Source organism: Cebus imitator, unplaced genomic scaffold, assembly GCF_001604975.1.
Source record: "Cebus imitator isolate Cc_AM_T3 unplaced genomic scaffold, Cebus_imitator-1.0 Scaffold117, whole genome shotgun sequence".
Taxonomy (NCBI): domain Eukaryota; kingdom Metazoa; phylum Chordata; class Mammalia; order Primates; family Cebidae; genus Cebus; species Cebus imitator.
Window position 1 is genome coordinate 7,762,367 of NW_016107432.1, and position 11,409 is coordinate 7,773,775.

General features: G+C 44.1%; 1 protein-coding gene across 2 annotated transcripts in view; it reads left to right on the forward strand.

The window, feature by feature from the left end:
- The window catches only part of EVC2 (EvC ciliary complex subunit 2), a 159,034-nt gene that overhangs the window by 75,586 nt on the left and 72,039 nt on the right, over positions 1-11,409 (forward strand). For both annotated transcript variants that reach the window (XR_001828310.2, XM_017539147.2), the window contains exon 10: positions 3,312-3,636. Coding sequence is in view for 1 of the 2 variants with exons in the window: in XM_017539147.2 (XP_017394636.1) it covers positions 3,312-3,636 (325 nt within the window). In the remaining variant the exon portion in view is untranslated. The remainder of the gene's footprint in view (positions 1-3,311; positions 3,637-11,409) is intronic.

Here is an 11,409-nt window from a genome sequence, read left to right on the forward strand (position 1 = left end):
TACCCATCTGACAAAGGGCTGATATCCAGAATTTACAAAGAACTAAAACAGATTTACAAGAAAAAAAACAAACAAGCCCATTCAAAAGTGGGCGAAGGATATGAACAGACACTTTACAAAAGAAGACATACATGAGGCCAATAAACATATGAAAAAATGCTCATCATCACTGGTCATTAGAGAAATGCAAATCAAAACTACTTTGAGATACCATCTCACACTAGTTCAAATGGCAATCATTAAAAAATCTAGAGACAACACATGCTGGAGAGGATGTAGAGAAATAGGAGCACTTTTACACTGTTGGTGGGAGTGTAAATTAGTTCAACCATTGTGGATGACAGTGTGGCAATTCCTAAGGACCTAGAAATAGAAATTCCATTTGAACCAGCAATCCTATTACTGGGTATATATCCAAAGGATTATAAATCGTTCTACTATAAGGACACGCGAACACTAATGTTCATTGCAGCACTGTTTACAATAGCAAAGACCTGGAACCAACGCAAATGCCCATTGATGATAGACTGGACAGGGAAAACAGGGAAAATATACACCATGGAATATTATGCAGCCATCAAAAACAATGAGTTCGTGTCCTTTGTAGGGACATGGATGAACCTGGAAACCATCGTTCTCAGCAAACTGACACAAGAGCAGAAAATCAGACACTGCATGTTCTCACTCATAGGTGGGTGTTGAACAATGAGAACACATAGACACAGGGAGGGGAGCACTACACATGGGATCTGTTGGGGGGAAATAGGGGAGGGACAGTGGTGAGTGGGGAGCTGGGGAGAGATAGCATGGGGAGAAATGCCAGATATAGGCGACAAGGAGGAAGGCAGCAAATCACACTGCCATGTGTGTACCTATGCAACAATCTTGCATGTTCTTCAAATGTACGCCAAAACCTAAAATGCAATAAATAAATTAATTAATTAAAATAAAAAAAGAAACAGGATGAAGGTCAGAGTGATCTGATACTTACTAGTTTGTTTGTGTTTTGAGGTGTCTTTAACTGAAAATAGTCAGTATCCCAGAAGCACATTTTGGAGGTAGAACATTTTAATACCCTTTAGCAACAAGGTTAGGTAAAGTAGATATGCATGTACGCATTCCTGTAAACAAGTTACTTGATAGGTAGACGTGCACACAGCTATCTTTTGATCAGGCTGTCTCCTTATGTCTCCTTGAGAGTAAAAGATGCGTGGTGAGGTAAAATGACAGATCTGATATTTGCTTTAAATTGCTCAAACATTAAAGCAGTAGAGAAAACAAGACTTGTCAATATTGATGATTTTTGAACATAGTTAATATGGAAGTCATGTACTTAGAAGCTCTTGCAAATTTTATAATAGTTTTCTTAAAACCCTTGTATTTTTAGAATCATACACCAAAATCAGATTATCAAAGGTGTTTGACATGGTGGATGGTGGGGCTGTGTGTGGGGAGTCTGATGTATGGCTGGGCGTCTCTTCTGGAAAGCAGTTTGTCTAGATGTGCCGGGAGACTTACGGATGTCACTGACATCTGACCCAGTGATTCCTCTCATGGGAATCTGTACTGAGGAAATTATTGTGAATACCAAGAGCTTTGTACAAAGTGATTTATTTTAGATTTTGAAATTTGCAAATAATCCAAATGTGCAACAATAGAAGAATGGTGGGGTATCACATGATAAAATATTTTGCAACCCTTATAAATAAAGAAGCGTTTGGTTTTTACATACCACTGGAAGATACCTATAACAATGTTAATTGGGAAACAAAAGTGGATAAAATTGTGCTTACATACATCTATGTAAATAGTGGACATCTATGAAAAGAGTATGCATAAAAAAAGGCTGGAAGAAATGTAACAATGTCATCATTAGTTCTAATTGAATGATGACCTTCTACTGTAAAGGCATGCAGCACTATGTACAGTAGCAAAGACTTGGAACCAACCCAAATGCCCATCAACAATAGACTGGATGAAGAAAATGTGGAATACCATGCAGCCATGAAAAGGATGAGTTCATGCCCTTTGCAGGGACATGGATGAAGCTGGAAGCCCTCATCCTCAGCAAACTGACTCAAGAACAGAAAACCAAATACCGCATGCTCCCAGTCATAAGTGGGAGTTGAACAATGAGAACACAGGGACACAGGGAGAGGAACATCACACATCTGGGCCTGTCCAGGAGTGGGTGGAAAGGAGAGGGAGAGCATTAGGACAAATAGCTAATGCATGTGGGGCTTAAAACCTAGATGATGCATTGATAGGTGCAGCAAACCATCAGGGCACACGTAAACCTATGTAACAAACCTGCACATTCAGCACATGTATCCCAGAACATAAAGTAAAATAAAATAAAATAACAAAATGTCTTCATTAGTTCTGATTGAATAACGGACTCACAGTGAATGAATTCTTTTTTTTTTTTTATTTGTCTTTGTTTTCCAGATGTATTTTTACCATGAACGTAAATTAATTTTTTCCCTATGTAGCTTTATTTTTTTAGTTTTATAGAGGTATGCTTAACATATCATAAAATTCACACATTTTCAGAGTACAGGCTGATGTGTTACTGGAAGTATATACAGTTCTGCCACTACCACCAGTCAGATTTCAAAACACTGTGACTCTGTGAACTACCTCAGACATATTTTCAAGTAGACTTTATTTTTAGAGCAGTTTTAGATTTACAGAAAATTTGAGAAAATAATACAGATAATTCCTATATATCCTGCACCCAGGTTCCCCTATTACTAACATTTTCTATTAGTATGTTACATTTGTTAAAATTAACAAACCAATATTGATACAGTGTGGTCATGTATCAATTGTTATCAAAGTCCATGATTTATTTAGATGTTCGTAGTTTTTAATCTATTGTCCTTTTTTCTGCCCCAGGAATCCATCCAGGATATGACACTATGTTTAGTAGTCATGTCCATAAATTAGTTTTTAGTGGAAAGAAAAGTAAAATAAACTTTATTTTTAAATTCTCCAAATATATTAGCTATCCAATGTTCCCTTGGTTTCCTTGTTGTGTTGACTTGTTACTTGTTGACAAAGACATGTCTTAAATTGATTCTGTTCCTTTTTGCATGTCATGTGGTACCTTACAAATTTACTAAGTAAGAGTCAGCTAATTTAGTGAATGGTCTTCAGTATCTGGGTGAAGCAGAAGGGAGCGGGGAAAGGAAAAGGAAGAGGAAGAAAGCCCTTGCCTACACATAATTTAAAACCTTAGAGCTTGAAAAATCTTTGATTTCTGTTGCAGTTTCATGTAATGGAATTCTTTTGACTTTTGTGTTTCTTAGGTTGGAGATTGCAACCCTGAATCGAGCAGATGCAGATCTAGAGGCTTGTCGAACACAAATCAGCAAGGACATCATTGCCCTTCTACTGAAAAATCTCACCAGCAGCGGCCACCTCTCACCCCAAGTAGAGAGAAAAATGAGTGCTATTTTCAAAAAGCAGTTTCTGTTGCTGGAAAATGAAATACAAGAGGAGTACGATCGGAAGATGGTGGCATTGACAGCTGAATGCGACCTGGAATCAAGAAAGACGATGGAAAACCAGTACCAGAGAGAGATGATGGCAATGGAGGAAGCAGAAGAGTTGCTGAAACGTGCTAGTGAGAGGGTAAGGCAGGTCTGAAGGGAAGGTGTTCACTTGCCTCTTCCCTTTCTCTCAGGGATTTGTCATTTATCCATCTACCCACTCATTTGTCTATTTGCCTCCTCCATCCATCTGTGCATCACCCATCCAACCATCCACCCATTCATCTATCTATCCTTCCATTCATTCATCCAACCATTCCCACCATCCATCCATCATCATCTATCCATCCACCCATCTACACACTCATCTATCCACCCACTCATCCATTCATCTGTGCACCTGTCCATCCACCCACTCATCTACCCATCTATCTACACATCCATCTGTTCATCCATTCATCCCCCTACTCATTTATCTATTCACCCTCCCATCCATGCCACCCATCACCCATCCAACCATCCATCTACCATCCACTCATCCTCCATCCAGCCATCTACCCATCCACTCATCCATTTACCCATTCACCTATGCATCCATCCATCTACCCATCCACCTATCTGCCCATTATCACCCATCCATCTATCCAGAATTCATTTAGCAAAAATGTGTTGATTACTTATTGTCTCTCAGGCACTGGGCTAGCAGTGAAGATATAGGGGAAAATGAGACATGGTTCTTCCATTGAAGAAGTTCATAGTCTTACAAAAAATCTATACACATAAAAAATGAGACATTATTGAGTCATGTTATAATAGTGATATGTTCACAGTGCTGTGGAATTCATGGGGAAAGAAAGACTTCATTCATAGCAGAACACAACCTTAGAGGGCATGGTCCACAGAAAGCTGTGATGTCAGAGTGCATGTGTCCCCCTCTGGTCTATAGCCTGTTAGGTTACAGTTCTCTCCAGCACAAGCTCTGGAGTCAGAAAAACCTGGACTCACAGTCTAGCACATTCCAGCTCTGCTCCTGAAGGCCTTAATTAGCCTCTGCAAGTCTAATGGCAGCCACCTCTCAGGGTGGGTGGGGGAAGCAGTGTAGGAAAGGCAGCTGCCCAGTGCACATGGGCTGCAGAAGGTTCTCAGCACACAGTGCCCAGCTGGAGGTCTCAACGCTCAGTTGGCCTTCCCAGGGCTGGCCTAGATGGCTCAGAAATCAGCTCTTGTTTTTCCAAAAATTGTGTCAGTTGTTGCCTTGAAAGAACTGGAGTTTTTCCTGAATGTACCAAATCAAACCTGATTTCTGTCTTCCTCTGTGAAAGAGACATTCAGTTCATGTGACCTGAGCCTGCCTATCCTGTTCTGAACATTTACTACCCTAGGGAGGGCTTCCGACTACCTAAGAACAAGCTTCTGAACTCAGCTTCCCTTCCACAGACTGTGGCCATCCACTGATGCCCCTGGGAGTAAGTGAGCAGCTCTCTTGTTGACAGCTCGTGACTCACAGATGGTCATCTGTGGTCAGACGTGGGCTGAGCAGTCAAGAAAAGGGGCAAGGTCCTCACTGTCCTGCCGGCACCTGCTCCCTTGCTCCTGGGCCCTCCCTTGCCTTCAGACCATGCCATTTTAGGGTGTGGCTTATGTACTGTTCGGCTCAGCTGTCCTAGTTTCCTATGGCTGCCATAAAAAATCACCACCAATTTGGTGGCTTAAAACAACAGAAATGTGTTCTGTTATGTAATGGTTCTGGAGGCGAGAAGTCCAAAGTCTCCTTGTCAGCAGGATCCTTCCATGTTTGACTCAGCTTCTGGTGGCTCCAGGTGTCCCTTGGTTGAAGCTGCATCACTGGAATCTCAGCTCTGCCTTCCTGTGGCCTTTTCCCTGGTAACCCTCTCATCTCCTGTCTCTTATAAGGCCATTTGTCATTGAATTTAGGTCCCACCTAAATAATCCAGAACGATCTCATAATATCTTGAATTAATTTCATGTGCAAAGACCCTTATTCAAAATAAGGTCTTGGGGTTAGGATCTAGACATACCTTTTTGGGGGGCTAGGGGTGGGGGTGTCACCATTCAGCCCACTGCAACCTCCCTCACCAACCCTGCCCTCTGTTACCTCCTCTATGACTGTGTTGGTCAACATCACATATCCGTGAGCCGGGCCCTTAGGAAGAATGCATTGAATGCACTGTTCAGTGATTCAGCTCCTAAACGATCCCATTATCTCTCTTTTGATGCTTTCCTAAATCTGTTACAATTTTTTTTTTTTTTTTTTTTTTTTTTTGAAACAGAGTCTCACTCTGTCACCCAGGCTGGAGTGCAGTGGCACAATCTTGGCTCACTATAACCTCCACTTCCTGGGTTCAAGTGAATCTCGTGCCTCAGCCTCCTGAATAGCTGGGATTACAGGCACTGCCACTGAGCCTGGCTAATTTTTGTATTTTTAATAGAGACCGGGTTTCACCATGTTGGCCACGATGGTCCTGACCTCAGGTGATCTGCCCACCTCGGCCTCCCAAAGTGTTGGGATTATAGGCATGAGCCACGACGCCTGGCCAATTTTTTTTTTTTTAACCTTTAAAAATAATACATGCTCAACAAGAGAGGCTTGGACAGTAGTTTAAGGCAGCAGTCAGCAAACAAGGACCCATGAGCCCAATCTAGCCCAGCTTGTTTTTGTGTGGCCCACAAGTTGGGAATGTTTTTTGCATTTTTAAAGCATTTTAAAAATCAAACAAATGTAAGAATATGTGACAGAGACCTCAGGTGGCAAATTCTAAAATATGGCCCTTTACAGAAAGGCTGATTTCAGATCCAAAGCTGAAAAAGAAAAAGCCCTGAAAAAATAAAAATAAAAAGGGAAGCCCATCCCACCACTTGATGGCAGAGGATCACTCATTCGGCCCATTACTGAGTTCCTACTGTATCCCAGTCCTGGAGCTGTAGAGACGGCTTAGGTGGCCTTCACACCTGCCCTCAGGTTCCAACATACATTTTAGCCTTTTGCTTTATCCATCTATTTTTACACAGTAAGGATTATGCAGTTTGTATAATTGTACACATTTCTCATTTTCATGTTATACTACAGCATACACATTTGCTGATTTTATTAAATACTTAAAAACTATACCATGTAACAGTAACAGCTCATTCTTCCTCAGCATGCACGCTGTGCCTGCTACTGTTCTAAGCACATCCTGTTGACCGTCTTCTTAGTGCTCACAACTCGGTGAGGTAGGGACTGAGAGGATCTCACTTTGGCAGGTGAGGAAACTGAGATTGGGAAGGTTCACCTGCCTGAGGGCGGTCAGCCTCCCGTCCAGTAGCAGGAGTTGCACCCCTAACCACCGTGTGCACTGCCCGCTCTTGCAGTAGAGGTTACATCCCTCTGCTGGGCGCCCCACGTGAACCCATCCTGTGGGCATCTAGAATGTTTCCAGTGCCTCTGATACCAAAAGACTGCCTGGGGCAATGCTTTTCGATGCGGAGAGCATGAGGACAGGTTGCTGGGACGTGCCCTGCTTCCATCTGTCATGCAGTTCCTCTCCTTCTCGGGGCTTCCTGACCCTACTCTGTCCTGTCTTTTCTGCATCCTCTCTCCCACCCACACCACCTCGCCCGCCAGCATGCCGTGGGCAGGCACCATCACTGTAGATTTCCTGGGTCACCATGTTCAAAGACCAGCAGCCACCTTATTTGAACCAATCTTTCCAGAAATAGTATGTGAGCTGCAAAAGTTAATAGAACTGGTTTCCTTCCAGTTCATGCAAGTGATTCCATCTCACAAAACCACAGCTACTTTATAATTATCTAACGTGTTGTAGTCATCTTTAAATAAAATACATAAAAATATTGTGGGCGTCTTACTCCACCAAGAATTAGTTTTAAAAAAGAAAAGCAAAAGGAGCAGTCTTGGTTTTCCTGAGTCAGGTTTAGTGCAGTCCAGTCACCCCTCCATTCCCATGAAGCACTGCTTCCAGGGACCCTCCCCACCGTCCCACCCCCATGGATACCAAAATCCACAAGTTCTCAAGTGTCTCTTATAAAATGGCGTCATATTTGCACATAACCCACACATATGCTCCTGTATACTATAAATCATCTCTATCACTTATAATACCTGATATGATATAAGTTACATAGTTACAGTTTATATAAATAGTTGATATAAATGCTCTATAAACAATAGTACTGTGTTGTTTAGGGAGTAACAACAAAAGTCTCTGTATGTTCAATGCACACATAAATTTTTGACCTGCAGGTGGTTGTGTCCGTGGATGGGAAATGCACGGATTCAGAGAGCTGACTGTGATCAGTTAGAGCTGAAATCTGTTCACATGATGATATTTAAATGCCTATATAATGCCTTATAGTTTTCAAAGCATTTCTCCATTGAGAAGCCCTGGGGAGAAAACTGGGGGATACAGGCACAGAGGCAGGTTGCTTGTGTTTATTTCCTCGCTCCTTCCCTCCAGTGGGCACACTGTCCAGTCACCCTGGGCGTCCTTTTCCCATCCTTAAGACAGGGAGAATCATGATGCCTGAGGTCGTAGAGGGCTGTTTGGAGAATAAGTAAGTTAATTCTCATATACTTCTTCAGCCATCGCTCTGCGCAGAATCAACCCTGGACGAGTGTTTACTCGTGTAATTTTTATTTTTATTTTTTTTGAGATGGAGTCTTGCTCTGTCATCACCCAGGCTGGAGTGCAGTGGCACAATGTCGGCTCACTGCAACCTCTGCCTCCTGGGTTCAAACGATTCTCCTGCCTCAGCCTCTGGAGTGGCTGGGATTACAGGTGGGCAGCACCATGCCCAGCTAATTTTTGTATTTTTAGTAGAGATGGGGTTTCACCATATTGGTCAGGCTGGTCTCAAGCTCCTGACTTGATGATCCGCCCACCTCAGCCTCCCAAAGTGCTGGGATTACAGGCGTGAGCCACTGCACCCGGCAACTGAGTGTAATTTTTAAAGATGCCCATGGTGTAGAACAGTGAACGTGAACTCTTTCTGCTTGAAGGTGGGCAAACCAAATCCTGAAGGGGAAGTGACTGGCAACCCAGCTTCCTGCAGCCAGTTGAGAGCTGGGTCCTTCCTCTGGGTTTCCTCTTCTATCCCAGGCCCTCCTGCTGCTTTTCAGCCACTGAAAGAGGAGGCCCAGCAGATGACTTGCGCTGGGCTGCCTGAGGCCTTCTAACCCCTGTGTGAGTCTTTGTCTTAAAGGAAGAGACTCCTTCAGCACAAGAATTCTGACATTTTCACCATTTTTGATGGATTTATTTTCATAAAACATTTTTATAATTTGCCTGTCTTGCTAAATCGGGTATGGGGAGCGTGCCAGCACAGTCAGAACTTTCGAGCGGGATTTCACATTGTGGTGCTGTGGAGTCAACGTTATGCGTAGTGGCTGCTCCAGCCAGCCCGATGCAGGCCGAGCTTCTCACACTGGCACCTTTGTACCCTCCCTTAAGGTGCACGCCCCCCATTCCCTCCATGGGACAGTGGCTTACCTCCCTGAAGTCTGTTTTATTGAGAAGTCCGATAAGGGGTCGGGGGTGAGCAATTATTACTTTCACATTCGTTTATAATGCACGTTTGTGGCCAGGCTCAGCGGCTCATGCCTGTAATCCCAGCACTTTGGGAGGCCGAAGCAGGTGGATCACTTGAGGTCAGGTGTTTGAGACCAGCCTGGCCAACGTGGCAAAATCCCATCTCTACTAAAAACACAAAAATTAGCTGGACACGGTGGCAGACACCTGTAATTGCAGCTACTCAGGAGGCTGAGTCAGAAGAATCACTTGACCCCGGGTGGGGGTGGAGGTTGCAGTGCGCCAAAATCATGCCACTTCACTCCAGCCTGGGCAAAAGAGTGAGACTCCATCTCAAACAACAAAAAGAAAAGCACATTTGTTGACAATATTTAAAATATTAACTCTTATATAAGGAGATTTCCAGCTAAAAGATGTGAAGATTGAGCCGTGTTGAGTCCGTCTTCCTGCGGAGCACTCTGGTGGACAGAATGGTGGCTGCCCCCACAGGCAGGGCTGCTGTTTGCACTTTGCCCCAGTCCCCAGTACTCCCTAGTGCCTCTCCCACCAGGCAGCCCCAGTTGTTTGAAAACATGACCTCCCCTGCATTAGGGCTTATTGTTCTCATCTACGCCTTAGGAGGCTGAACTAGGTCAGGGGTCAAAATCGTTTCTGCAAGTCTCTGAACTCCCTTTAGAAGTGGGCCTGGAAGTCCTGTACACATGTATTACAGAGAGTGTTTCACTAGGGCACAAACACATCAGTGCCTCATACTTTATTCTTCAGCAAAGATAGAATTCTAAAAAAGGCCAAAATATTTTATTTTAGGATTTGTGTGTGTGTGCTTTTCGTCTTGTCTGTGAGAAGCTAAATGGAAATTACCCGACATTTCATTTCTGTAAATTAAAATAAATTGAGGTTTTGGACTTGTCAAATTCCATACTGTCAAAAAAAGAAGATCACTTTGATGGATGAGCCGACATAACTGGGCACCAGCTAGTCATTGGTAGCAGAATGCCCCTGCGGTGCCCGGACACAGGGTCCTGACACCCTCCTGGTTGTTGGTGAGTCGCATCCTTTGATTTAGATCAAGTCAGCTGTGAATACCATTTCTCTGTGATAGAGTGACTCATGTTGAATCCAATCCTTTTATAAATCAGCTTTTTTAAAAGACTGAACTGTTATTTGGTGAGCAAGGCAAACCGTTAGTATAGGCATGGATCCTGATAGAGTTGCCAAGAGGATGCACGTGGAAGGCTTTGACTTCCAGCCTGTGGCCACTGCTGTCATCCCCCAGGCTTCGCCGGAGCACCCAGAGGGCAGGGGCTGCCCAGTGTTGCCCCTTGGACTTCCTTGGAGGGCTCTAAATGCTTCTCTTTCTGGCCCAGATTCTGAGCAAACAATAAGTAAAAGGGGCTGGAAAGACAGAGAAAGCTAGAAATGAACGTATCACATTTATGAACTTCCGTGAGTAATTGGAAGTGGAGGTGAGCAGGTCTGTGACTTGGGAAACTGGGGAGCTGGTGATGCTATTTACTGAAATCAGAGAGTTCCGGTGGTGATACAGCATTCTGACCTTGTTTAGCCTGAAGGAGCTCTTGTCCTCTCTCTGCACCAGAGCCCCTTCTGCCTTTTCTGGGCTTCTGCTCAGCCCAGCCATGGCATGATGCTACACCTGCCTGCTCCCCAAGGCCAGGCATCTGTTGTCCTTTTGGGATGTCTGTACCCATGCCTCCTGCACATGTGAGCCTTCCCCGCCTTTGCTTCACCAACAGGCTCCACTGTCATTGCCTGTGTGACTTCAGAGCTTGGGACTCAGACACCTGCTTTCAACTCCTTTCCTCCCCTGCTGAGCATGGGTGAGAATTTGGAAAAGCTCTTACCGTATCTGAGCTTCTGTTTCTTCTCCTGTAAAGTGGAGTGTATCAGTTTTCTATCCTGCCTAACCAACCACACGCATTTAGTGACATTGCCTCAGCGTCCTTGGTCAGGAGTCTGGGCACAGTTGCCCTGTGACCTGTGCTCAGGATGTTGCAGGCTAGCGATCAAAGTCTCAGCTGGGCTGCGTTCTCCTCTGGAGCTTGGGGTCCTGGTCCAAGCTCATTCAAGCTGTTTGCAAAATTCACTTCTTTGTGGGTGCAGGACTGATGCCCTTAGCTCCTAGAAGTTTCCCTTGTGCATAGACAGTTTAAGCATGGGTGTTTGGTTCTTCAAAGCCAGCAGGAGAGGGTCTCTCTGTTTAGGAAGGGGCCAGTGCTTCTTTTAAGGAATCTCACCTGATCAAGTCAGGCCCATCCAGGATAGTCTTCCTTTTAATTAATTCGAAGTCAACTGATTAGTGAGTGACCTTAATTACATCATCAAGATGCCTTCAGCTTTGCCATATAATG